We start from the raw sequence: 27,951 nt of genomic DNA on the forward strand, positions 1-27,951 counted from the left end.
AAATTTAGAGGGTGAAGAGACAAGCATTAGTTAGACTAATCAATTAGTGTAGAGTACACTGATTTATCAAAGTGCGGTTTAGCTAAACAATATGGTCGACATATGGTAACATATGTGTACTTGTAGCCGACAGCAAAAGCTAGACTTATATTGGCTATTGCACTCCTTGTAGATGGGAGAATCTACGATCACTAGGATGTCGTATGAGGCCACCAACGATCTGCAAATATCACAAAAAAGATCTTAAAAGCTTGATGGTTGTGTGGTGTCGGCCGGGATGTTGAAAATTGGATTGGGGATAAGCCCACGTTAGATGGATCTAAAATGAGTTTTTGGACACATGTGGATGGTGATCCATCTTAACTCAAAGCTATCACTCATGAGTTTTGGTCCATCCATGTTGAGTTCTAATTTCTCCTACTAGCTAGTGCATTAATTGTGGAATAGCACAATTGGCAGGCAGAGTTCATATCCACAGGGACAGTGTATAAGTGATCCAAAATAATCGTTGTGAATATATGTAACTAGTGCAAGCAAAGTAAAGTTGCACTCAAGCTTTGATTTGGATTCAACTTAAACTAAAGACAACAAGAAATTAAGATTTTTTGGTATTTTATTTTCTGAACAATAATGCAAATGATGATAATGCAATTTATCACTAAACAAGCTAGATGAAATGGAGTGAGATTCAAGATGAGAAAGAAGCACCAAGGCTTCGGAATCAATCAAAGGTCACCGATTTGCAAACAATACCAATTCACATACACAAATAGCAATCCAGGAATAACGAACCTGTACCTAGGTCGGTACTAGCGCACCTAGGTTAAATCTCCCTAAAATCAATTAAATCGATTACTAGCCATCTCATTGGTCTAGGTTGGATGTTCCTAACACATTTTAGCCATACTTTTGGTCTAAACATGCATAGGAATTAGTGAAGTTCTATGGAGGTAAGGATTCATACAAATTGTCACCTAATTAAAGGGAGACACATTCGTAATCATGGGTTTCAAGAAGCATAACCTACTTGACATTTTACCATCTAAGTAGATTCAACAAACAATTTCATTCAAACCCTAAGTGGTGATCAAACACAAGGAGTATGAAGAACTTGCAATCAAGCACAGAAACACCATATTTATAGCTATTATTATGTGAATCAAAGTCAAATACAAATCATTCAACCCAAGGCTTCATTCTAGCCTTGGTACAAAAAGGGTTTAGCTACACATAATGAGAGAAAAACACAAGGAGGGAGATGAAAAAAGCATGAATAAACCCAATAAGTTGAGAAGATCAAAGTTGGGCTAAAGAATCTCTCCTCCTAACTCCAAGAATCACATTTCCCCTTTGTTTCCGCTCTCCACAAAGTCTGTTCGAAGTGTCTCCTCCCTTTACGGCTAGGACAAATCGCAAATTAAAGATAGCCTAAAAGCTGTTTTTGGGCGCCTAGGCTTGTTGAATTCACGCCTAGGCAAACCTAGCCTAGGCGGACCTTTAGGCGCAATGCCATTTTCCCTTGATCTGCAAAACATCAATGCCTCTGGACTGGGCGGTCATAAGCTTTTGGGGGCGTTCAATTGGTGCGCCTAGGAGTGTGCCTAGGCCTTCCTCTTCACCCAAAAAAAATCTCTTGCTCCTGGACTGGGCGCAACATGATGATGCCTAGGCGTGACTAAAATTCGCCTAGAACGGTCTGAGCACTTGTTCTTTCTCCAGACTTGCTCAATTCAGCCCTTTTTTGCCACTTTTTTTGTTCCAATCCACAATTAACCTATCAAAATACAAAGCAACACATAAACACACTCATTATTTATCAAAAGGAAGCCTAAGAGGGGGAGATTTCTATCAAAAACAATAGGTATTATCATACCTATCAATCCAGATGTATATAGAACCACACACATACCCTTTTTTTTCAATGAGGGACTTGTGCCTTGGGTGTGTCAGGAATGGAGCTACACTGGTACCAAGGGGGCGTGTGCCCATTTTGACAAAAAAATTTACTAGACATATATTTTGGTTCACACATTTAATTTTAACATCCAAGTTGGTCTGATGGCTACGTCACTTGTTAACTTACCAAGCCTGTCGAGTTCTATATAGGGGTCATCATTTGATCCGCGGATCTAGGCCCGGCCCGATATCTTGGGCAGGTCTGGGCTCCATTTCTGGGGCCGGGCCCTGCCCAAACCCGAGCCCAAAGCCCGGTCAATGTTTTGCATGTATATGTACATATATGTATGTGTTTGTGTGTATATATATATATGTTATGTGTGTGTATATATGTTTTGCGTGTGTATATGTGTGTGTGTGTATATAGGTTCTGCATGTCTATACATATCACACATTTATATATACATATATCTCCATAGCACACACATATATCTTTTTAAAAACAGTAAAAAAAAAAAAAACCAAAAAAATTTAAAACAATACTCAAAGCCCTGGCCCGGCCCGTGTTTTATGGGCCCAGGCCGGGCTTAGGCTACAATTTCCCAATTAGGCCCAGCCCAAAGCTCGATGATCAATATCGGGCTTGGGCCCAGGCCCATGGATGAAAAAGTCGAGCCGTCCCGACCCGACCCGATGTTGAGCCCTAGTTCTATAGTTGTTGGCGGCAAGCTAACTTATATTTTTTGTGTTTTTTTATTTAAATTTTACCTATTAGTTTTTAATCTTTTAGATTAACTATTCTTCTTGTGTTTTTAATTTATTTTTTATTTTGCATATTAGTTTTTAACTTTTAGATTAGCTATTTATTTTCATTTTTTATTTTTAATTTTGCCTAATAATATTTAGCCTTTTAAATTAAGTTTTTTTTTTAAAAAAATTTCCTATTGGTTTTTAATCTTTTAGATTAACTATTCTTCTTGTGTTTTTAGTTTATTTTCTATTTTTTATTTTGCATATTAGTTTTTACCTTTTAGATTAACTATTCATTTTCTATTTTTTTATTTTATTTTTTAGTTTGCCTAATGATTTTAGCCTTTTAAATTAAGTTTTTTTTTTTAGATTTGGGGAAGGGGGATTTGAATCTTGGTTACCAGGATGATACACAACATCTTTACCACTTCAACTAGTGGCTTGGGCCAAATATTCTCTTCTCTTCTTTTTTTTCCCTTTTTAGTTTTTAGCTTTTAGATTAACTATTTATTTTGTGTTTTTTTTTATTTTGCCTATTAATTTTTGTCTTTTAGATTAATTATTTCTTCTTAAAATTGCTATTTTGCAACTTTGAGAAATTAGATTGGGTGTAAACCCATATTACATGGGCCTAAAATGGGTTTTTGGACACAAGTGGATGGTGGCTCATCTTAACTCTAAAGTTATAGCTCATGAGTTTTGAGTCAATCCACATGTATATAACGCATACCCTTCTTTTTTTAATGCGTGACTTGTGACTTGAGTTTGTTCCAATATGATGGTTGAGAGATCATAGTGAGAGAATACACGGTGTTTAGAGAGAGAGTCGTTAGGTACCTTGAAAATCGAATTCCTTTAATATGGCAGGACCTCATGTATTTATAAGCCTCTGGACATGACATGCCAGTCGCACGTGGGTGCTAAACTAGACAGGCTTTGGGCCTCTGATAGATCGTAGGCTTGTGAATGAGCTTTCTGGGCCGTAAGCCTGTGTTGGATCGGTTGATGATTAATCCGTGGGCCTATGGAAGAGCTTCTTGGGCCATGAGTCTGTAAACCGACTGATGGGCTGTAGGTCTACCATATGATCCTTGCTGAGTTTACTACTGTCCAGATTGTGGGTCTGTTGGACTCAGCTGTATAAGCCATGGGCCTTGCTGTATGTTTTTAAGACGCGTGCAGATTTTGGCCCATACACTCCTCAAACTGGATCAAACCAGAATGTTGGATTATAAACAAGACAGAAAACCATTACACTAGACAAGGTATTAGTACCATATTATGCTAAAGAAACCTCGACAATGCTTGAGATTAAATAAGAAACAAAGCTTTTATTCAAGCAAAATACTTCGAGTCTCGACCATAAGGGAAAAAGAAACCTACAGGAGTACAGAAAATTTGTGGTTTATTTTGAACTTAATTTCGTAGCCTCTATTTTGACTCTGTAATAATCAACATGTTTTCCTCTTGGTGGATGGCACTCATCGACTACTTGGATCTCAAGGAGCTTCCTACTCCATTTGCATAAGACGGGAAACTTCTCTTCTGCGATCAACTCTACTTCTGCAGCCTCTTGGAATGCCCAAAGCCAATGTGCTATAACAAATGCCACAATGTCTACATATCCAACTCTGTCACCTCCAAAGAAATCCTTCTCATCTAACTCTTTCTCAAGCAATTTTAGAGACCGATGAAGTTCTTCGATGGCCTGCTTCTGTTCCTCATTTTCACTTCTCACAGCCTTCCATGCACCCATCAGAATCTACAAACAAGAACGTAATTAATTAGAAGGCCAATAAAAAGAACAATAGTGGTAAAAGGTGGGTTTGGGACTGGATTTCCATTTACCTTGTCATCTATAACCTCACCCCAAAAGCGCGCCGTTGCTCTTTCGTAAGGGTCTTGAGGCAAAATGGGATTGTTTTTCCAGGTTTCATCGATGTACTCGAGAATGATACGCGACTCAGAAATCGGTTTTCCATTATGGAGGAGGACAGGAACTTTTTGGTTGATGCGATTATATTGGAGAAGCAGAGGACTCTTGTTGAAGAGGTCTTCTTCTATGTACTCATATTGTATCCCTTTTAGTTTCAGGGCTACTTCTACTCTACGGCTATAAGGGCTTGACCAGAAGCCGAAAAGCTTCACCTCTTCCGCCATTGTTTACTGATAGAAAACCTTGAAGTTGAATGCTATTTCTCTCTTCAATTGCTGTCTTTAAATAAGGAAGTTCACGTCTGTTCAATTCTCAGTACGTGACGTGCGTGATTACATCATCTGTGGATTGTTCCAAGCAGTTTTCAGTTTTCCAGCTTTATTTCGGTGGCTTGGGCAATCCATATTGAACTTCGCCACCTTATTTTCAGATCTGTGGATTGCCAATCTACCTAGAGAGAATTTTCCACTCATGTTGATCTCATCTGTTGCGTAACGAGTAACTAGCAGGTTCTTTTCGACTAGTCGCTGCGTTGGCCAAGCAGGTCGCTACAGTATAGTGGTGAGTCTTCAGTTATAATAGGGAATAATTGGTATGATATCTCAATTATCCCAACGATTGACTTTTACATATATAATTTCATGTTCATGGTGTGAAACATGTGAAGTTCACAAATTCATTTGGATTTTTTTTGTCCAATTCGTTAGCCTGAATAATTGGAATAACAACGATTGAGATCTTTATTAGGCGAGCCAACCAATCTATTTTACTTTTTACTTATGATGTCTTATTTTATTTGTTTCGACTCCTTCAGTTTTTCATTTTTTCGGATTGAACCCCTTTACTTTCACTCACTTAACTTCATTTATTTATTTTCTTCTCTGAAAGTTTCGTATTTTCCATAAAATAGACGCTACCCACCTTCAATTCTGATTAACAGCACATTTTCTTCTCTTGAGCACCACTCTTACGCTTTTGCAACGGGAATTGTAAAAGCAAGATATCGGTTTTATAAATTAATTTATTTTGAGAGTAAATAAATAAAGCATTTATTCTCTTGAGCACAACTCTTTCACTCTTGCAACGCAAAAACAAGATTTCGGTTTTATAAATTAGTTTATTTTGACATCAAATAAACAAAACATTACTGTATGAGAAATTTTATTTACACCACAAAATATAAGTTTAAACTATTTTTTATTTACATATATATATCCTTTTGGACTGATGTACCCTTCATTGAAAATAAATATTAAATAGTATTTAAATATTGAATTAAAAATCTATAAATTTACACACCTATTCTCTTCAAAAAAAAATTACACACCTAAAATTTGCAAGATTGATTTTATTGAAAAAATATTTTGTAGCCGGTGGACATTTCTATAGTAGATGGATGTATGATTCAAAAGCATAGAATCTCATAAAAAAAAATTAAAATTAATTAAGAGCATTCGTCCAAGTACACAAGCTTTAAGAACAGGACTCCATACCCACTGCACCAAGAACTTCCTCCCTCTCCTTCCACTCACGTTAAAGGTCCTACCTTTTCTGTCTCTCATCACCTGCCCTATATACCCACCACCCCTCCCTGTTGATGATGATCTCATCTGGATCCAAATACCATGGTTTTCTTATTTGATTATACCCATGCATATTTCCATTATATATTGCACACTTGGAGAAAACTCTGGAATACGGTATGCTACACAGAAAAAAATCCCAGCCGAGCTTCACCTTTGTGATATTAACCATGGCCTTGACGAACCTTTTATTCTAAATAGAGGAAGCCTATATTGCAATAAGTTACTCGATCTGTATTAACCAAATCGAGGCAACACACATTGAAATGAGAAAATACTGCGACTTTCCTTGCATCCCAGATTTTGCTCTTAGATTTCATTCAAATCACTTGCTTGAATGTTATGGTGAACTCTTCTACATACTTTTGTGTAAACTAATACTTGTTAATCACAATTTTGAAAGTGAATGATAGTTTAGGTTATTCATAAAATATTTGGTATAAATTTATAAAATATGTATGTAAACTCATAGAGTTTAAATAGATTGTGTAAACTTAATAATTTATGTGATGTAAATAAAATTTATTTGACTACATTAGTCGCGATTTTGGCCAAGCAAGTCGTACTGTAGTGTTCAATATTGCCGCCTATAAAGGGGTGGCTGGGACCTGTTGTAAATTTTTTACCACATGTCCCGTTGTAATGGCTCTAAGGCCATTATTAAATTTTTTTATTTTTAGAAATTATAGATATTTTTCATTGGGATTACGTGTCTAACGGTATTTTTTTGTCCCAAACAAAAATCAAATTGAACATGAAAAAATATGAAAATTGTGAACCGTTGAATATAGACCCGAAACATCCTATGTCAATTTTGGGATGAATTTGATTTTTGTTTGGGACAAAATAATACCGTTAGACTCTTAAACATGATCAAAACTCATTTATAATTTTATTTTATTTTTAAAAAAATCTTTAACGATTTATATTTATTAAAGTAGGGTATGCTGTAAAGTAAATTACACCAAACCCCCGACACCCCTGTAAAGCAGGTCAACTTTCAAAACTATTTACTTTTTACTTAAGATCCTTCGATTTCACTTATTTTCTTTATTTTCAGTCCGTCACTTCTTTATTTTCCCGTATTCAACCCCATCACTTTCATTCACTTTAACTTCGTTTATTTATTTTCCTATCCCTCAAAGTTTCACATTTTCCATGAAAGACACGCTACCTTCAATTCTGATTAACAGCACCTTTTCTTCTCTTCAACGCCACTCCTTCGTTATTGCAACGCAAAAGCAAGATATGGGTTTTCAAGACACAAGCAAAATGTTCTTTTCACTCTGCTTCAGCTCCCGCATCCGCCACCGCCATTGCCGGAGGACAGATGTCTGGCATGTCAGGGCGAGCGTCAGCCACCACGAGAATCCACATAATGGCCTTAGACGGCATCGTTAATGTCAACTCACTATTCACATTAGCTCTCTTCCTTGGCCTCACATCATATCCTATCACCTCCCTCTTGGACCCCACCTCCCCCTCGTATGCCGCCTGCATCGCCAGGACCGACATCGCTGAGGGACTTGTCGCCTTCCACGTTTACTCCTTCAGCTCCTTCCTCTTCTCCAGCCTTATTGCCTTAGCCCTCAAACAAGCCATCAACATCAAGACAATGCACGCCAACAATGGAATTGAGGCGACGGTGGAAAGTGTCACCCTGGTCCACGTTAACGTCTCTGCTTTGCGGTTCGGGATCCTGGCGTCTGCGATCGGGTCCGTTGCCGGGTGCGGGTTCTTGATGCTGGCTTTGGTGGACTTGGTGCAGATCAAGTTGGGGACTTTAGCCTGTGGCAGTCTGCATACTTTTGCTGCAGTTGGTCCTTTGGTGGTTTTGGTACCTTTGGCACTCGTTATCTATGTTTTACTTGTGCTTTTTGCTTTTTTCCAGTAAGTTTTGTTGATATGTGGTTAATTGTTTGTATGATGATGTGAACCAGTCGTTCATATTGCCATTTGTTACTGTATTGAATTTCATGGATAATGACATAGGGAAATTGCTAAGCATTTCTATTTCAATCCCCCTAAACCCTAAAGCCTGGGCATATTTAGGTCTTTCATATTGGAATGTAGGTGTCTGTTGAATTATAATTTTATGTAAATACCATGTTTATCAATATATGATTTTGTATTTTAGGTGTATAATGTGGTAGATGACGGAGTAATCAATTGCTGGAATTGATGATCTCATGACTTGTTTGATTTGTGCTTCTTCTATTATATTTATATGGGTATGATTTGTGAAGTCAACAGATTCCGTTGCTGCTCAAGCCGTGTTCTTTGGTGAGCTATTTTCTGCTTTTATAACTAAAGTTTATGTTCTGGTTGTTGTTATTAGTTACCGTGATAAGTCTCTATTCCCTGAAGAACAAATACATGTTATTCTCAAATTGTGCAGACGAGGACATTTTAAGCCAAAAGTTGCAAAGAGAAACTGTGAAAGGAATTTAAGCATAGGTTTGGCATTGCAGAAAGCAAATCATTGGTCTTGGGAATGACTGGAAGATAATGACTCTTAAGCAAATGTCCATGGAAAATGGCATGTTTTGCAAAAGTATCACCATCTTGATAGCTGGGGGTGGTTCTTGGAGTGCTAGATATAGGAATCTCAGGGCTTATGTTGTTGTCCTGGGGTCACAGGACCAAGCTCCAATGGCAAGACTCTACAGGACTATCCTTTGGCTCCTTCTCATCATCATCATCCGAGCCTTGTCTGAAACAGTTTGGAGTCAGAATAGTGAGATAACAGGAGGCCTGACTATAAAGAACGAGATAATTTTTAAGCAGCGGAACTTGTAATCTAATTTGTTGTGCATTTACAGGGAAAAAACAAGTTGATGGATGGAAGTTTCTGACATGCTGCTTTTTGTTGAGGAAAATGTGATAGAGCCAAGCTGCCCCATTTCAATCCTGATTTCTAGAAAATTGAAGGATTTGGAGCAAGCTGTGCTGATTTCCCCATGGATCTATATTAAGAAGGTAAATTTTCTTACTTATTTCCTATTGCTGCACTCATCTTCCCTGCCTTTTTATCCCCCTGTTCTGTTTTTTTCTTTTGGGATTTTGGGCTTCCACTAAAACGTAAAAAGTGAAGCACAGTATGGCTTGATCATGAGATCCTCGAATATGCTTTTAGTGGATTACTTTGTTGGTTTCTTACCATTGAAAGTTGCTTCTTTCTTTTCTGTTAGCTTTGGAGAATAGTATTATTATACTTCTACTTCAATTTGGAGCTCTTAGAGTCTTCGTTACTTTGACTGGATGAATCTTAGCGATGGAATAATTAAGTCATAGTTTTTTGGTTGATTGTATCAAATTGTGAATCGTATTAGCTGAGTAATGCCATGAGATGTAGGTAATGGAGCTTCAAAGTAGCAAAAAAAGCAATAGACTATGAACCATTGACAGCCTTACGGCTTACAAAAGCATAACAAAACAATATTTAAACGTTCTATACATTTTAAACCAGTTCAGAGTGGAAACTGTGGAGAAGTGTTGCACAACTCCTAGGTCATAACTAAAGTACTTATCAAATAAGATCATATCACACTGATTTTCTGCTGGGAAGAGCCATTACAGATCCCCTGAAGCTATATGCTTGTTAGCTACTTAATTATATTCTACATCTTGTTACCCTATAAGCTTCATGAATCCCTGAAAAACATTAGATAGGAAACAGACTATAGTCATCAAACAACCAAGCTCAGAAGATAACCTGCAGTAAAGAAATTAAGGACCCATCAACTTCTGTGTATTGATTTCGCAACTAAGAACTTACCTCAAAAAAATAGATGAAGAATCCATATGTGACTTGAAGGTCCTAATAATAAAGAGAACCTGCAGAAGTGCAAACAATAAGTTTCAACATCACTTCATAGTCCCACTCTACACTACTGCTTCATGGGGCATCTATTCCTTATATCTGCAAAACTGGTAGTCTGGTACCTTGCCACCAATTTCCTCTAGAGGCATCGTTTGGACTGTTTCCATTAGAATCACCTTCTCCTGCATCTTTCTTGATCTGATTCATTAGAAACTCACATTAGCAACATTACTTTCATGTTAGATCATTGATTTATGTTCATATTCAACTGATCCAGACTTACTATTGGGTATGATCCATTGGATTGGTTACTTGGTGAGTAATAATAGTTGTCTTGCCCACCATAGTACAGAGATGAACTTAAGTGACATGGTTCTGCTTTTTCTTCCTGAAAAATAGAACTCCTTCCCTTGTTGGGTATGTTACAGTTTGCACCCTCAGTACCTGATATTTGTCAAATATTCACATATGAGGTGATCAACTTTTTATTAGTTATACTACCAAGTTGGGTTAGGACTTGGACCCTATATTACCTTGGTTGTTAATCCACCTTTGATTTACTGAGGACTGTTTCTCCCAAGATCCTATGATTTCAGAGCTTGATGATTTCCTTCCTAAAACCTGAAAGTCAATAAAGATTAGCTAAGATACTCTCTCTAATCTTTTCAAATTTGTGACCAAATCTCATATTCCTAAAGCCCTGAAGTTCCAGTTTAAGTAAAGAACTAGGGATATACGCTTTTTCTTCTTCTTTTTATCAGTTATATTCTACATCACAAAGGATTGGTTGGAAACTCATCAAAATAAATATGGTTAAGAGCAAGAATAGAACCTTTTTCGCTTATATAGTAAAGTAATGCTCTGATAACTCAAGTGATTATGATTAGCATACAAAGAGCATCCATAACAAGTGTAGCAAACAAGTATTGAAGCAATACAAGAGAATACCACTGATGCAGGTGGGAACAAAGACGCGAAAGTCCCCTTTGAAGATGATGTTGGCTCCTTGGTGCCAAAAAGATCAGCAGTGAATGAGGAGGAAGAACCCACTTGATCATTGCCTTCCATACTCGTCTTTTTTTTCAATCCCTTTTCTGGGTGGCCAAGGTGCCAAACAAACAAAACCAATACCTTCCCAAAATAACAACTGAACTTTCTTTTTGACCAGATACCTACCAAGAAAAACCCAGTTGACAGAAACAGATATTAAGATTTGCAGAGGAGGAAAACAGAGCAGAAATAGAGCTAGTACAAGTGAAGATTACAGTCTCTGATGATAAAATCCAAACTGTCTCATAGAGGATTTATAATGAATCCACAGTAACAGTACAGTGCAGCCCATGTGCCATCATCACATATAATTTCAGCCTCTCATTGTGGGTGGAGTCACAGGAACGACTCCATATTCATGAATCATCCTCTTCGCTCAATAAAGTATAAACCCATATCGTCAAGCCTTTTCAGAAGTCCTGGCCTATGGCCCTTCCTATGAGTGAGACTATCGGATACGATTTTGAAGAAGACATTTGAGGGGGGAGAGAGTTGAAGAAATCTGAATAAAGCTCCCGAGCCCACGTGAAGATAAGGTTGATTTCCCACTCAAACCTTCAAATAATTGACTCCAAATTCTTTCATAAAAGGGGATGTACGCATGTTATCCATCAAAGCAAATGAAAAATAGGATAAAATATCAAGATGTTTAACAATTTATGTGGGTGATAAGACATGCATATGCTTTTCTATGTCCCCTGTAACAAACAGGGTTCGAAGTCTAGTAGCTTTTGCGTATTTGAAAATATCCAATGAAATGTTCTCTTTGGTCCCAGAGAAAATCAATGTTTCAATCTCAAGCATTATTTTGTTCTGTTTGGAAATCAATGTTAGGTGGATGATAACCGCTCCGGCCCCCACATATTCTTGCCCATTTGCCTAATTTCGAATTTACCCAAAGACTGTTGCATGATCATGCAACCTCAAGCATTAGCTTGGCTAAGATTACCGGGTATGTTTGGCCATGACGTGAATTCTTAAACCTGTGGTAAGACGAGGAAAGTTTCGATGACAAAAAATGTATGGCGCATCACCAAAAACAATTGTGGTGGGGTGATGTGTGGTGTAGTTTAATATTTGGAAGAACATGAGTGTGGTAAATTCACTCTCTCTAAGTTGTAACTTATAAATTTCTTTTGAATATTTTTTTATTTGACATTAACTAATTTTTGATGAATTCATGTTCAGAGACATGTTGGAGATCTAATTTGTGAACCCCATTTAATATTCCCACCAAACCTCTCCGCTTCTAAAATCCCCAAAAATAAAATCCCACCACTTATACAAAGTACAAACCCTTATACGCAGAAAATCGACACAACCAATGCATATTACATTACATACACACCATTTTTCAAAATCAAGACTAATTTACCAAATAAATGTTAAGACATTTTTTAATACAAATTGAAGGAAATCAATTAATGGATTGACTGACTCTCCCACTAACCTAGTGGGATGAGTTGACTCAAGACACGGTACTTCTTTTAAGTCGTAAGTCACACTCCAAATGCGGGTAAAGGATACTTTTAGTCTCTCATAGATGATCTGTGTAACAACTCAGTCCCTTACATTTCAAACATAACAAATAGGTCATTGGTCTTTGTGGACTATAACTTGATCAGATTTTTTAGAAATCTGGTCAGTCAATTTGTTGAGCTGTCACAAAAAAGTCAAACCTAACCCTTTTTTAATTGAAATTTCCCACGTGGAATTAATGTGAATTGCCGAGCTGACAGACCAACCAACATGTTGGTTATATCTTTCAAAAGTGTGACTAAATAGTCACTGACAAATAAACAATGTATCAAAACAATCACTTATAATTAATATTAGCAGCATTCCATAAATACTAAATTAATAAGTCAGCTAAAACATTCATCCATCAATAGAGTTTACAGGTAGGAATACCCAAAATCTCACAAAAACAACTTAGTAGTTCTTACTAACATACTCAAAGTCATCAAGACACAGTTTCAAGCGTCCCTCGAACCACGATTGGTTGATTCTTGCGTTCCTTTGAGCATGGATGCGTATCTTGAACCTAAGGTTGCAGCTCTCAAGGTATCAGTAGTTGTGGATCTTCTCACTGCCATCTTTGACCTAACTGGAGCAGTTGTTCCAGCAGTATGAATTCTTCTAGCAGAGGCAGAGCTGCCACCTCCAGTAATAGCAGCAGAGGCAGATGTTCCAACTCCAGCATTATTCTGTAAGACAATAAATAGTTTGTGACTGCATTATAGTTAATAGTTGATAGATTTAAGATATTACATCTACATCATACTACCCTACCTGATTCTGTTGTCTGCCACAAGTCCTTCTATTATGCCCTTCATTTCCACATTTTGTACACTTTAGTTTTGGATACCTCCTTCACAGCTTGCTCGTTGTCTTTGGCTCATCATGCTCTAGTCTTCATTTTTTCTTTGCTCTCCCAATCACAACCTTCGCTTTTGGTGGGAGAACCACATCACCAGTCACCCTAGGCCACAAAGTGGATCCACTGGTAGGCATGACATTGTGTCCATATACCTTTAGTATTGTTTCCTTCTTTAAAGCTGGATGGACAAAGTCTTCAGGATCTTTATGCAGAAATCCAAATGCTACAATGGTATGGCAACAAGGGATTCCAGTAAGATCACACACTCTACAGGTGCATGTTGCATTCTTCACATTAACCACATATTGTTCAGGCCTACATATCACCTGAAAGATAGAATGTTCTGAATCCTCTAACCATTGTGCACGCCATGAAGTGCTCTTTTTGTCTCAATTTTTAGTTTTGAATGACATGTTGGAACCACTGTTGTTCTACATCTCTCCATTTTCTCTCTAATAATTACATGTCTTGACATTGCTTCATCTCTTAGATCCTTTAGCATGCTTATTATAGGCTTGCCTTTGAATGAGACGATCCCAAGAAAGACAAACAAAACCCTAAAGTGTTTTGGCTAGGGTTGTCGAGGTCGAAATACTTACATGAACTGGTTGTATCGATCGATCAGTGTTCTTCAACCTTTGCTCAACTTCAAAATCGATGGATCCAGAGACACAGAGAGACAAAGCTTCAAGAACAAGTGTTTAGGGTTAGGTTATGTTAGAGCCTGAACATTTAACCTAAAAATTTTTATGGGAAATTTTAGTCTCCCGCCCCAATCTCCCACCAGCTCTTACTCCACGTCATATAACCGTCACGGTAACGTTACACGTCACCACATTTTGACGGTTTCTGTTAGGTCAACGTGACAGGTCAGCAAATTGACTGACCGGATTTCTCAAAAATCTGACCGAGTTACAGTCCACAAAGACCGATGACCTATTTGTTACGTTTGGAACGGGAGGGGCTGAGTTGTTACACAGGTCATCTGTGAGGGACTAAAAGTATTTTTTACCCCTCCAAACACACCCACTGTATAAGACACACTAAAGAAGATATTGCAATCTTAGTAAATTAATACAAGGATAATGCTTGAGACCTCAAAAAGTGACCCCAAAAGAACTCAATTTAATGTGGAGTGTTGGATATGAAGTGGGTCCTACAGATTTATTTTTAATCAATGATTATTTTAATGTCACATAGATTTAGGCGTTATATTTTGGGGGTCTCTAGCATTATCCTTAATACAATTGTGAGAGCTGACAAAGAAGTGGAACAGCTATATCTTAATTTCAGTCCTCTCTCAAATTCATCTCGGAGAATATCAAACTATTAACTTTTAAGACAGTCCCATAACTTAGATGTGAGGGCAGAGAGGGAAGAAAAAGAAAGAGAAGCGCAGGAGTTAAAGAGAACTCCAAACGTTGATTCTCCAAAGAATGACAACCACTACAATTCCATCCACGAAACACCGCATCTTTGGCTCCTTCTTTGGAAGATTTTGGATGTCCTGGTCCACCACTTGATATGCAATGATCATTTAGATTTAATGGTAAAAATCTTACCACACACTCTGCAATAAGTGAAAATTCAATGGTCTGCTGAAAATTCAATGGTGTGCTGAAAATTCAAGGTACATAATGTTTAACGAGGTCATTTCAAACAAGAAGTGACAAAGATTCATGAAACGATTTATTTAATTAAGAAAGAAACTCCAACATCTTGGCTTTGACTTGGAAACATCCTATGTCATCCTTCCTCCACCACGGTAAATCTGTAAAAAAATATAAAACAGATGAAGTCTCAGTCGTAGGTACCACCATGTTTTCTCAGATGAAGAAATTAAGCAAATCTCACGCAGTAATTATGCAGAGATTGAATTGGCTGCTTTGATAAGAAGGGCAGAGAGCTGATCGGGTTGGGAGAAGAAAGCGCTGTGGTCACTCTCAATTTCATAAACTTGAGATGGAGGCCAGATCGCTATAAATAAGTCTTGGAGCGAAGGCTCTGCCATATGATCCTTCAGTGTCTTGATATATACACGTGGCACAACGTCTTCTCCGTTTGAGATTTTTGCCACTCTTACTGGTGACCATTTCAGCAGCATTGTAGCCAAAACATAATCCTGATCATCATCATCATATATATATATAGACACACACACACACAGTTAAAATGAAAATTAAAGGTTGATTCTAAATCTTGCCAAGTAAAATACAAGAATAGATTCAGTAAATATAATTAATTAACCTCTTCTGGGCTCATATTGTAGAGAAAATGGCGACGGCGGTCTTCTTTCACTCTAATGCTAGTGGGGATAATACTATTGCTTTCCGGAGAAAAGTGGAATTCATATTTATTCCCCAAATTAAACGATTCTTTCTGTTCCAAAATGACGACCAAAATGAGAAGAATATACGTATATATCTGTGTGTATGTATAGGTATAGATAGCATAACATACAATTTTGGCATCGACTTCTTCATTAGCTTTCCCATACACATGTCTCATCATGTTAGCTGCAAGATAAATGGCGACATGAATCTTCTCTGGAAAAGTGAATATGGCATTCGTAACGTTTGCGCCTGATTGGCTGTGCCCCACCAACGAGACCTAATAACAAACCAAACTGATTATTATTAATAATTCTCATCAAGTAAAATTAGCTAACTAGATCTAAGGGTTAAATAACTACCTTTTCATTGTCAGGCAAATTAGAGAGGAAGTCATGGAGAGGCTGATCGTACTCATCAAAACTGGATATTGTGTTGGGATCTGTTGGGTCGATGCCGGCGCTCTTGAGGTCGAGACATGTGACCGTATGGCCGGCTGCTTCCAGGATAGCGCGGACCTTATACCAGCACCAAGCTCCATGCCCTGCTCCATGCACTAGAACGAAATGCATGATTGATGATTTGAATCTAAGATTTTTCTATTTGTGAGGTTTGTTTGTGTTTTCGTCATCTACATATAATGTATAGTGTTTGTCAAGTAGTTGGTAAGTGGGGTACATTGTCTTAAATTCTTGATCGTAAAGTCAGTGACTCAAAAGACGCTAAGTGTTTCCACCACACAAAATTTTCTAATTATCCAAAATGTTTATCACAAGGAGAATGCGCTTTGATGCGAATTGGATGAGATATTTTATTGAGATATTATTCAATAGTCTTGACACACATATAACGTTGATGTGAAGCATCAAAATCTATTAACGTCGAGGGCTTTCACATTGGATGTAAATCTCTCCACCACTTTATCTATTATTGTTTTGTCTATTTTATTATTTATTATTCATTTATATCAATTATGTTTTATATTACGGTATCGGAGCTTCATGTCAATGTTGCAGAGATCTTTTGTTGCTTTTACCGGTCATCAAGTCTCTCCAATTGTTTTCAGGGTAAAAACATCAGTTCCACAATATCTAATGAATCGTTTCCGAATCTCTACGATTGTTTTATTTTCCTACCGTTTGAAGAGAGTAAGAGCAAGAATCATCATGAAAGATTTACAAGCAATTTTGTAATGGTTATTGTTTCAACCACAGTTTCATTTATGTTTGGTTAGATTTTATTTTGATTATTTATTTTTTATTTCAAGAAAAAATTGATTCTAGTTGGCATCAAGAAAAAAAATGAAAGTGAGGAGGAAAAATGAAAGTTTTTCAAAAATAAAGAAATCATCACAAAAAGCAAGTTTTAAAAAAGGAAAGAAAAAACGTGGCGATTGATACATTTTTAAATTTGAATTGTGAACTATTTATATCATTCTCAACTACCTATGCATTACCACCAACTACTCATGAATTGACACTATCTTACTAGTTTTAATACACCATATCAACAGATGACATGGTGTGTTAGGATCATTGAATAATTTCTTATATGTTATTGTCTTATAAATTGTATGTTCAACATATTTTGTAGAGATGAAGAAAGAAGGAGAGGAAGAAGATGAGAAAATGTTACTTTAGGTCACTGATAGATCAATCCTGCTAAATAGCCCAATGAAAATGGTCTCAATTTTTCCCAACCCCATGTGGCATGCCACATAGATTCGACATCCTCATTTTTGTCTCTATATAAACTCTTGGGATTTTATTATGGAGAATGTTTTGTGCGCGGTGACCCGGCTTGATGTCTTGTTCTTTCGATTTCTATTTTTTGCTTACTCTCTGTGTGTTGATATTGTTCCCAACATAAACATCCATTCTCTCTCTCTCTTCTCTTTGCCCCTTTATCTCTCGTCTCTCATTTTCTCCCACCCACTCTCATTTTCGTTTTGTTTATGGTTTTATAGAATATTTTATGGTTTTTGTTTATCTGTGTATCTGCTCGTGGTTTCGGTGTGATGTGTTATCCCCACATGTTTCACTTTTCCCCAACCGTTTGTATATATATTTTATGGCATATATGTCTGTGATTTTATCGTCTATATATTATTATAGGTATTTTGTTAATAATGAAATATGAAAAAGGGAAAAAAAAAACCTTGTGATTGTTGTTCTTGATATAAGTAATGATGTTGATGATGTGTATGAGGATTCATTTGAGGAATTGTTTGATGAATACATGAGCAGTTTAGAGGACAAAAGAAATTTTGTTGGACAAAATGGAGAAAAAAGTGATAGGGTTGTAAAAAAGGGACCACAAACTTGTGAGGATGTTGATGAGGGGAGGAGGGTGTGGAGGATAGAGATCATGAAAGCGATGATAGAGCTCAAAATGCAGATGATGGAGGTGACCAAACTAATAAGAATAGGGATAGTGGAGAGGATGAAGATGACAATTCTAGTCTAGGCACATATGATGATGATCCAGAATTTAAGATGGTTTACGAATTTGATGAATTAGAAAGTTTGGACTCTACTAAATAATGAAAATGGAGGTAGGATGCATAAGAAAGTTAATTCAAAGTTTAATTCCAACTGTGACATGAAACATTTTAATCAAACATCTTGATCAAATTTTATTAGTCATGCCATCGCAGCAATTAGATGGCTCCACAAGGATCCAGAAGAATTTGTTCACTCAACATTTAAAAGGGAGACAATCTTACGAGTGTACCAACATAATGTTTTGCCTACTAGCAGATCCAGTTTATGGCCACGTGTGACTGGTGATGTGGTCCTCCCACCTACTACAAAGGTTATTATTGGGAGATCAAAGAAGAAAAGAATATTCGAGCACAATGAGTCGGAGACTAAGAGCAAGCTTCGAATGTATTCTAAGTTAAGGTGCACAAAGTGTAGAAAAGAATGACATAATAAAAGAACTTGTGGTAGACCAACTAATCAGGTATCATGGCTACTATATTTTTGTGCTTCTACTATACATTATGTAGACTATTTAAAATTTAACTTGTAGCATATTGTTGGAGCGCCAGCTGAAACCTCTACTATAACACAGACAATGACATATGTTGGAGCCGCCGCAGTTAGGACGAGTGTTGCTAGTGGAGGTGGAGCTCAAACGAGGTCGAAGATGGATGCCAAGCGAGCAACAACTACAAAAACACTACAAGCTGTCACTTCAATTTCTAGATACATATCCATCCTCAATGCAACCCAAGAATCTAGCATTCGCGCTTCAAAGAATGCTTGAATCTATCTGGTATTTTTGTTTGAAATAAAGATTTAATATGTTTAGGTTCTCTGTTCTGTGGATGTTTGAATATGTTTTGTTTGAAGGATGAATGTTCTGTTTGGAAAGGATGATTTTGGTATCACAAGTTTTGTTTTTTTTTTTTTTGATAAAACTGCTTAGCCACACATATATTTCACGAGCCCTCGCTTATGGCGGAGGAAAACCTTAGTAGTACATGAAGAAAAATCAAAACAAACAGAAACAAAAAAAGCTAGTACTACAATCCTAAAGGCCTTCAAGGAAAAAGTCAGAACAAAAGCAAAGAAGCACAAAGAAAACATTGAAATCTGAAACAATACCTATAAAGTTAATTCACTAGATAATTAGAAAAAATCTAGAACCATAAAACCATATCAACTGTCCTTAAGCATCCATCCTTAGCTAGTGCGTCTGCCACCTCGTTGCCACCCCTTAAATCTTAATATATGTGTAAACATCAAGTTGTGGATCTGCAGCATGATCAGATGCATAGAGTTGGACAGTTGAGCAAGCTTCCATGGGGGATCACATTGGTTTGTAACCCACTTAAGAGCATTCATCGAATCTGTCTCTAAATCGATTCCATGCAACCGTGAAAGAGGAGATGAGAGTGAAAGTTCCAGTGCTTTATGAACTGCTGCTAACTCTGCTACATTTGAATCTTCAATTCCTATCGAGCAAGAGAATAAACACAGGACATTACCTTCTTCATCACGCAGTACCCCCCAATTCCTGCTCTTCCCGGCTTTCCTAAAGAGGATCCATCAACATTCCATTTTACTCTTCCCTCTAATGGTGGTGTCCACGATGATTGAACTGTTGGTCTTGCTCTAACAACACCGAAAGCACGCCAGTTTTTTACACTTTCTACAGCCATCACAAGTTTTGTTATGCTTATAAACCTGAGATGGAAGCGTATTTCAATTATGGAATGATAATTAGGTGTCATATAGACTATTTTGTTACACTTCCATTTTGTCAAGGACTTATTTGTTATATTATTGGAAGTTCTCAAAGTCTGTTAGTTGATGTAATCGTGTCATATGTAATTTCTATGTGCAAAATGATATTTTTTTTATTTTTTATGCTACGTCAACGTATTGACTAATCAGACAACTAAAAAATCTTATCATGAAACGACTCAGTAAAGTTAATGATCAATTTAAAACATTTGAAACGTAAGGGACTGAGTTATAACAAAATCTATTTATCAGTGATCAAAAATAACATTTACTCGGAAGAAGATTGAAGAGAAGAATAACTATAGCAAACTTTCAATTGTATTCATTAAAAATTAAAAAGAAATTGAATGGCTATAAGACTTTTATTGAGCTATAAATGAGGTACTAGAGCAACGGGCTACAGAGATGGAAAAGGCATGAATAATAAATAATTAGTATTTGGATATAAGTACAATGCAGTGCCGTTTGAACAAGAAGAGACAATTGACCCAATAAGAGATTGACCCGCTCAATGTTTTCACTATCTCTTCTTTTCTCATTTTCTTGTGATTTCGATTTGGTAATTATAGGGCGAGATTGCAGCGTTGAAAGTCGAAACAAATAACCCTGGGTGGGGTGGGTGGGTACTGGGTGGACCTTCTTGTGGAACTGCTAACCGGGACCTGGCTGGGAATGCCCATTTCTCATACTCTGTTGAGTTTGTTCTAAGGTTCAAATACGTCGGTGCCCATCAATTTCCGTTTTGGGTGTTTGTGCAATCCAGTTCATATTTGGGTGCGCAGAGGCCCTCTTTTCTTTTGGGTCGGCAACCCGCACGTAATGGCCCAGTCGTCATATTCCAGACATCCAGTTCTAACGTTGGTTGAAATACAGCCCACTTGTCTACCTTACGTAGTTAGGTTTGGGCCCATCCATTTTTGTGCAATTAATTATTAGCAATGAATTTGAGTTGCAACAATTACACTATTATCCATCTCAAATGGCCTTATTCAGTTTCCACCCACCATGTTGCCCAACCAAATTACAATTACAACTGTGTTGTTAGTGCCGGCATCATCGAAATTTAATAATTGAGCGGCTCATAATTTGTTCCTTCCTATCATTAGTATGTCACCACTTTTAAACAAATTGATTAACACGCAAGAGAATATAATCTTTTTTTATAGGAATATAATCAATCTATTATCAATGATACACCATTGATCAAACAACAGGATCCCAAGCCTTCCAATATACATTTTCGTATGTGATCAAAAGTGTGAACACAAAATCTAATGATTATAATAAATCACAACAAATTGAGGCCACATATTTATGGTAGGACTCACATCTGGCTGAAAAATAAGCTATATCGTATATATTGCTAGCTGACGTGGCATTTTTTAAATGGGTTCATCAACTTTGCATTTCTGGCTCCGTCCACATCGTAGCTGTACACTATTATACCGAATAAAGAGAATCCCAATACGAATACGGGGAGCGTGGCAATCACTGAACATTCACTGCCAGCCTGCCACTGTCAGTTGCCATCTCACACTTTACCATCACTATTTTGTCACGACGCCGTTTCAACACGACATGCACCACTCTGACCCAAAAAATCCTACATTTATTTATTGGCTGTTTCAAACAGCAATCTTTTGTCCACACCGTGCTTCCCAACAATCCCTCCATTGGAACGAAGCATTTCCGCAGCAAAACCCCCCACAGAGAGTCTCCTTCCCCTGGTAAGCCTGGTCTTCTGCAGATCTATGCATAGATGTATGTTTTTTTTAATATGTTTGTGTGCATGTGATGTATGTTTTTGTGTGTTTTTTTGGATTTTTGACAGGTCTGAGAGATCGGAGAGGGGAGGTGGAGGTAGATAGATGGCGAATAGGGTAGATCACGAATACGATTATCTGTTCAAGATCGTTTTGATCGGGGACTCTGGGGTCGGAAAATCTAATATCTTGTCCAGGTTCACCAGGAATGAGTTCTGTTTGGAGTCCAAATCAACTATAGGTGTCGAGTTCGCAACTAGAACTCTTCAGGTGAGCACTTTTGATCAATTGATTTCATTTGTTTTAGCGTCCCTTTTGGCCGTCGATCTGTTTGGTGAAGTTTGCTTTGTTTGGTCTGAGTCAATGAAGCGTTTAGTTTTGATTCGGTTCTATGTTTAGGATGTTCATTTCTATCGCTAACCATGTTTTCTATTCATTATGGTTCCTTGGTCATCACTTTAAGAAATATTTACTGATTTAGCAACTCCAAGATGGTCAATATTCAATTATTTACTTTTGATATGTGATTATTTGGTGTTGGAAGATTGTCTGTGTTAAAGTTGGTTGAATTTTTTTGGGTGGTTGAAAACCTCTGCTCATGTGCTTTTTTTATCATCCTATACTCAGCTTTCTATGCTAAAAGATGGGAGTTCCTCTGATCGATTCTCTCATGTAAAATCAGCGATTGAGCTTTCTGGTTTCTCTTTCTAGATTGGAAATATGAGTTGTATAAGTATCTCAATTAATTGCTTTAAGTTTATAATTTTTCTCTCATTAGTCTTCTGATAAGATGTTTAGTTTCTTACTTATCTGGGATAGTCGTTTTGTGTTGAAACATTTCTTGTCTCTTTAAATGTAGTCTATTGTTGGGAAAATTGTATATAATTGGCTAAGGAGGAGATGGGTGATTCAGCATTTTGAATCAATATGAGGGGTTATTGTAGATCTGGCTGTAAATACTTTGTACAGCTACAAGATTGTCTGATCATCGATGGGTGCTTGTATATTTCTTGATAATATTTCTGGAAGAAACTGTCAGATGTTTATTACTGAGTGAGTGGTATGCTTGCTGTTTATTGCTAGGAATCTACAGGGTTTGAATGTCATCCTGCTTCAGTGTGTAGTGTTAAAGATGCTTGTATGATTGTATGCTTGTGTGTTTCTTCATGAAAATACTGGAAGAATCTTTCAGATGTATCTGAGTGGGATATTTGTTTTTTTGTTGCTTAGTTATCTACCGGGCTTGAAAGTCACTCTGCTTCTGGTGTTTAATGTTAGTGCCAGTGCAGCTAATGTGTGGTTTTTTTGATACAGGTGGAGGGAAAGACAGTTAAGGCACAGATTTGGGACACTGCTGGTCAGGAGAGGTATCGAGCTATTACCAGTGCTTACTATAGAGGGGCAGTCGGTGCATTCCTTGTGTATGACATAACTAAGAGGCAAACCTTTGACAATGTCCTAAGGTGGCTTCGAGAATTGAGGGACCATGCAGATTCTAACATTGTCATCATGATGGCTGGAAATAAGTCTGATCTTAAACATCTCAGAGCTGTTTCAGAGGAGGATGGGCATACCTTGGCTGAGAAGGAGGCTCTTTCGTTTCTCGAGACATCAGCACTCGAAGCTACCAATGTTGAGAAGGCGTTCCAAACCATACTAGCAGAGATCTACAACATCATCAGCAAAAAGGCATTAGCAGCCCAAGAAGCAGCTGCCAGTAACACACTTCCTGGTCAAGGAACCTCCATTAATATTGCTGATTCAGGAAACACAAACAAAAGAAGTTGCTGTTCTACTTAACTTGTAGTAGAAAATATTTGAGGGACACAAAAGATATGCGAGCAAGTTGTCTTCTTCTCTATATTATTTTTTCCTTTTCATTTTTTTGGTGAAAGAGAGTCCTGTAGAATACTTTTAACTTCAATGAGTTGTGATGAAGGAGCTTGTGAAAGTGGAAACAAAGTACTTTTTCTTTCTTTGCAACTGCTTGATTTACTGAATGTTGTTTCACAACCGCCTACTGACTGATTGTTGTAATGCTGGAGTGGAGCAAAACATAATTTCTCAAAAACAAGAAGCAGGGTTCTATCTTACATATCTCATACTGAATTCTCGCTTCCTTCTGCTATAATATTCTTTGCGAGACTTCAATTGGGTTCTCTCATTAAAAATGCTCACTGACTAGGTCATTTGGAATAAGAATGAACTGTCTTGATACAGTATAAATATTGGGTGCTGTGAAAAGTGCAGATAAAAGAGCAGGAAATATACTGTTGAATTTGCATAGGCAGTAGAGAAAGCACACCAGGAAGTACAAAAGGTGTTTATCTAAACTATGGGGGATAAGAGATAGTCAAAACATCCGCAACAATATCAAACGGATGTAATACTCGACTAAATGTAAACTGATGATCGAAACCACCCCTTAGCTAGAGGTAGTTAAGACATATACTCGACTTGGTGGTATTCAAATTCGAATCCCCTACCCTACTTACTTACCCAAAAAAAAAAAAGATCGAAGAGGTGGCAATTCTTCTGGTCTTAGGGTTAGCCATGAGATTCCATCAGTCTACAATTGTCACCAAGCAATAATATGCACATCCTACAATTGTAACAGAGAAACAATATACACATTGGAAAGAAGTAGGAAAAAGAGTAAACTGCTTTATTACATAGAAATGCCATCTTGATGTTGCGGAAAAATAAAAACATGAAAACTATTGTTCAACTTGTACAGTAATGTGACGAATTCTGTATGTTGTTTCACAATAGTCTCTAACCTTGCACAGTACTTCATTAGAGCTAACTCCGGGCTCAGCTACCAAATGGCAAGACAACACATACTTTCCAGCTGTTATCGCCCAAACATGCAGGTCATGAATATTTCTAACTCCCTTAATACTCTTCAAACCACTTTCCAGGCTAGCAACATCGATCTCGGAAGGTGTCCTCTCCATCAGTATACAAAATATATTTCTAAGCATGGGTAGGGTTGCACTCAAAGAAAGAACAGAGAAAACAAGTGTGCAGATTAGATCAACCACTAACCAATTTGGTTTAGCCCATATAACGACTCCCGCGATCATCACCCCAATTGACTGAATCAGATCAGTTATGACATGCAAGTAAGCCCCCTCGAGATTTATGTTTAGTATTTTTGATTCTGCTGGAGGACTAGACACCAGCTTAGCATTCTCTACTTCATCTTTTGCATATAGCTCGTCTTCATGATTGTGAACATGGTTGTGATCTTCGTCCACACAAGCATGATGAGCGTGGTTGTGATCATGATGAGCGTGGTTGTGATCTTTGTCTACACAAGCGTGATGAGCATGGTTGTGACCCAGCCAACTAACCATGATTAAGTTAATGAAAAATCCAAATGCTGCAACCGAAAACATCAGTGCCCCGTTCACCTCAGAATGTTTATGAAGAATCCTGTTAACCGCTTCATATATTAAGCTTCCAGAAATGAGCCATATGAGCTGCACTGATATAAAGGCGCCAAAAACTTCAAGACGGCTATATCCAAAAGATTGGTCAGATGTTGCCTCCCAACCTGAAGCCCAGACCGCGAACAGAGAGATGGAGAATCCAGCAACATCAGTAAGCAAGTGCACAGCATCTGTGATCACTGCAAGGCTGTTGGCTTTTAGGCCACCAACAATCTCTACTATCATAACTATTAGATAGAAGATTACGAGGACAGACAGTTTCGTTGCTGACTCAGATCGCTGTTCTGACTCCAAAGTGGTATTTCCTGCGCTGCTGAAGGCACAGGCAGAACTACAAGGTGATTGGGACGGTGCCAGATGGACATCACTTGCCACGGGTACCATTAGCATTTCAGTATCCTGCTGGCTTGCTGATATCAAACTAGAGACTTCCTCAAGCACCATCTGTTTGGACAATCAAATGGCTGTTTCCTTTTCCTCTCTTATTTTCCCTGTTTTTGTGAAAACATGAAGTCATTGGTAAAACAACTATAACATGGAGCAATGTATTAATATATCAACTAAAACAAGAATACAACTGTTTGATCAAGTTCAAACAAAAACGGCTTAGACATTGGTCAATGCTAAAACTCCAAGAGTTCATACCTGCCAACCTAGGAAGCACGGACACGGACACGACACGACACGGACACTCCGACACGGCAATTTCAAAATTTGTAGGACACGGCAAGGACACGCATACATACATACATACATACATACATATATATAGACACACACACACATATATATGGATTCTCTTTAAGATAACAAAAACATGTAATGCATTACAACTACTAACTCTGTATGATATTGAAATTAGTGTCTTAAAATTAAATCTAAGTATGTTAGTATAGTATAATTTCTGTATACTTCCATTTGAGGGTGGTGTTGATAAGGAAGATTCCAGACTTGTGATTCAAACCTTACAAACTCTGTGTAACTTGTATATTGTCTATTGCCGTGTCCGGGAAGTGTCCAAGCCGTGTCCATCACTCCATCTTCAAAAAAATTAAGAAAAAACAGGACACAGCTTGGACACGTGTCCGAGGCGTGTCGGTGTCCGAGAAGTGTCCGACACGGACACGCCACCATTTTAGGAGTGTCCGTGCTTCCTAGCTACCAACTATTAAGACAAATTTTTGGCCCTTCTAGACTGATTTTTTTCTATATATTTAACAGGAAAAGATCAAAAGCTTGAACTCTGACTGAAAACAAAACTTTGGCAGCAATTGATCATTTTAAAGGGTGAATGATCTTGAAGTTTGGAACCAAATTAAGGCAAATGATGACGTGATTCGAGGAAACAATATTAGAGGACAATACATAAGCCGAATATATTTCTTAAACAAACAAAGCCCTTAAGTGGGAGTAACTATGGTTATAGAAAATATCTGTCAGCTTAAACAATATTAAACTTGCAACACAACTGTAGAGAGCAAACTAAGAATTCAACTAAGGATCTTCTCATTTCAATGATAAAACACTTCTTAGACCTACACAACTAACCGGACAACCAAAGGTGGCTTCCCACAAGTCATACCCTGTCACTACCGGTAGAGTGTCCCAGAGAACTGTTTCACAGCTCCCCTCAATGTCACTAATAGATAATAGAGGCAATCTTTCACTCTGGGTAGGAACCAACTGCCTTAGTAACTCTTTGCGGCCTAACCTTTTCAATCAACTCATATTCTCCAACTCCCTATATCATCAATTGAAAAGAACTACAGCAATTCAACAGTAGAGCAAAATGATTACGTCCTTCAGTAACAAGACGGGGGTTAATGGTTTAACATGTCATTTGAACAATCATAAGAAATCAACCTATTTCCACTCCATAAAACTATACAAAGTTACTAATTATCGATCTTTAATTGGATCAAAAGGGCACACTGATTATACAACAATATAGAGGTATTCAGTAAGTATAAAATCAACCAAGCACAAAAGCCGAAAACAATTATTGGGCTGGTTTATCAATTGAAATTAGGCGCAAGATGATTATCAAGCAACCATGATACAACTGAATCTGTTTTCACAGAGGTTTAAACTTTGAATAGAACAAGGAAAAAGAACACCAATAGATGCAAAATGCACAACCCAAATATGTGAATCAATCAAAACCTTAATAAATACAAACAAATAAAATGATCCAAAACATCATAAAAAAAAAGTTCAAAGGCATACCCAGGCATAAATTGATATTACAAGGGCATCATCAGTATACCTGAAAACCCAGTTCATAAAAGAAGAAGAACGATGGAGGAGCTGGTGGGTTTCTGACTTATCGATTCATCATGTTGAACAAATGGGACGGATTATAAATGAGGATAGGTCACACAAAGCAGGGTATCTCAAGAAATGGAAAGAAATGAAGTGCTTTACGAGCTTTCCATATTTGTTCGCTTCTCCTCCGAAACCTCAGAGACTGCCATTAATGCCAACAAAAATATATGAAATACTTGGATATTTCCCGGCAAAGATCGAGCGTACAAGACCAAGAGGGCTTGATCACAAACATTAAAGATATTCCCTTTTTTTTACTATTGCTCCCGTGGGATTGCCAAAGGCAGATTTGTCTGGTTCTGTAAGGCGGAGAGCCGGAGAATGGCCGTCCTCATTAAAATTCATTAATTTAAAATGATTCTTTAATAGCCCCATATTTATTACTGTAAGTTTAATAAGAGAGAAAA

The 27,951-nt window shown here is 37.5% G+C and overlaps 6 protein-coding genes and 1 long non-coding RNA gene across 11 annotated transcripts; 2 read left to right on the plus strand and 5 right to left on the minus strand.

Annotated features, from left to right (window-relative positions):
* Positions 1–3,951: 3,951 nt before the first annotated feature.
* Positions 3,952–4,842, minus strand: LOC119979792 (glutathione S-transferase U7-like). The gene is made up of 2 exons (XM_038822425.1): positions 4,495–4,842; positions 3,952–4,408 (listed from the first exon to the last, which is right to left on the minus strand). Exons 1-2 carry the CDS (start codon positions 4,804–4,806, stop codon positions 4,052–4,054), a joined length of 669 nt encoding a protein of 222 aa, XP_038678353.1. The 5' UTR covers positions 4,807–4,842; the 3' UTR covers positions 3,952–4,051.
* A 2,541-nt stretch (positions 4,843–7,383) lies between these two features.
* LOC120005511 lies at positions 7,384–9,802 on the plus strand. Of its 2 annotated transcripts, none has more exons than XM_038855179.1 (2): positions 7,384–8,448; positions 8,564–9,802. In XM_038855179.1, exon 1 carries the CDS (start codon positions 7,496–7,498, stop codon positions 8,057–8,059), a length of 564 nt encoding a protein of 187 aa, XP_038711107.1. In that variant the 5' UTR covers positions 7,384–7,495; the 3' UTR covers positions 8,060–8,448; positions 8,564–9,802. The 2 variants fall into 2 exon arrangements, with proteins under 2 accessions (XP_038711107.1, XP_038711115.1); XM_038855187.1 differs by having other exon boundaries at positions 8,988–9,802.
* On the minus strand, positions 9,499–11,847 carry LOC120005522. Of its 3 annotated transcripts, none has more exons than XM_038855214.1 (7): positions 11,254–11,844; positions 10,937–11,163; positions 10,522–10,609; positions 10,272–10,432; positions 10,111–10,186; positions 9,944–10,002; positions 9,499–9,819 (listed from the first exon to the last, which is right to left on the minus strand). In XM_038855214.1, exons 2-6 carry the CDS (start codon positions 11,054–11,056, stop codon positions 9,986–9,988), a joined length of 462 nt encoding a protein of 153 aa, XP_038711142.1. In that variant the 5' UTR covers positions 11,057–11,163; positions 11,254–11,844; the 3' UTR covers positions 9,499–9,819; positions 9,944–9,985. The 3 variants fall into 3 exon arrangements, with proteins under 3 accessions (XP_038711142.1, XP_038711132.1, XP_038711123.1); XM_038855204.1 differs by having other exon boundaries at positions 10,937–11,160; positions 11,254–11,843; XM_038855195.1 differs by having other exon boundaries at positions 9,499–10,002; positions 10,937–11,847.
* Positions 11,848–12,843: 996 nt separating this feature from the next.
* LOC120005945 lies at positions 12,844–13,925 on the minus strand. Its single transcript, XR_005469932.1, has 2 exons — positions 13,331–13,925; positions 12,844–13,245 (listed from the first exon to the last, which is right to left on the minus strand). It is a non-coding gene; the product is annotated as an uncharacterized LOC120005945 (long non-coding RNA).
* Positions 13,926–14,701: 776 nt separating this feature from the next.
* Positions 14,702–16,367, minus strand: LOC120012176 (methylesterase 18). The gene is made up of 5 exons (XM_038863484.1): positions 16,111–16,367; positions 15,879–16,028; positions 15,666–15,797; positions 15,273–15,540; positions 14,702–15,189 (listed from the first exon to the last, which is right to left on the minus strand). Exons 1-4 carry the CDS (start codon positions 16,318–16,320, stop codon positions 15,280–15,282), a joined length of 753 nt encoding a protein of 250 aa, XP_038719412.1. The 5' UTR covers positions 16,321–16,367; the 3' UTR covers positions 14,702–15,189; positions 15,273–15,279.
* A 5,202-nt stretch (positions 16,368–21,569) lies between these two features.
* LOC120008941 (ras-related protein Rab2BV) lies at positions 21,570–23,748 on the plus strand. The gene is made up of 3 exons (XM_038859335.1): positions 21,570–21,728; positions 21,833–22,034; positions 23,079–23,748. Exons 2-3 carry the CDS (start codon positions 21,870–21,872, stop codon positions 23,562–23,564), a joined length of 651 nt encoding a protein of 216 aa, XP_038715263.1. The 5' UTR covers positions 21,570–21,728; positions 21,833–21,869; the 3' UTR covers positions 23,565–23,748.
* A 660-nt stretch (positions 23,749–24,408) lies between these two features.
* On the minus strand, positions 24,409–27,864 carry LOC120008922 (metal tolerance protein B). Of its 2 annotated transcripts, none has more exons than XM_038859307.1 (2): positions 27,486–27,864; positions 24,409–25,710 (listed from the first exon to the last, which is right to left on the minus strand). In XM_038859307.1, exon 2 carries the CDS (start codon positions 25,661–25,663, stop codon positions 24,482–24,484), a length of 1,182 nt encoding a protein of 393 aa, XP_038715235.1. In that variant the 5' UTR covers positions 25,664–25,710; positions 27,486–27,864; the 3' UTR covers positions 24,409–24,481. The 2 variants fall into 2 exon arrangements, with proteins under 2 accessions (XP_038715235.1, XP_038715243.1); XM_038859315.1 differs by having other exon boundaries at positions 27,446–27,864.
* Positions 27,865–27,951: the final 87 nt, after the last annotated feature.

Source organism: Tripterygium wilfordii, chromosome 2, assembly GCF_013401445.1.
Source record: "Tripterygium wilfordii isolate XIE 37 chromosome 2, ASM1340144v1, whole genome shotgun sequence".
NCBI classification, from domain to species: Eukaryota; Viridiplantae; Streptophyta; class Magnoliopsida; order Celastrales; family Celastraceae; genus Tripterygium; species Tripterygium wilfordii.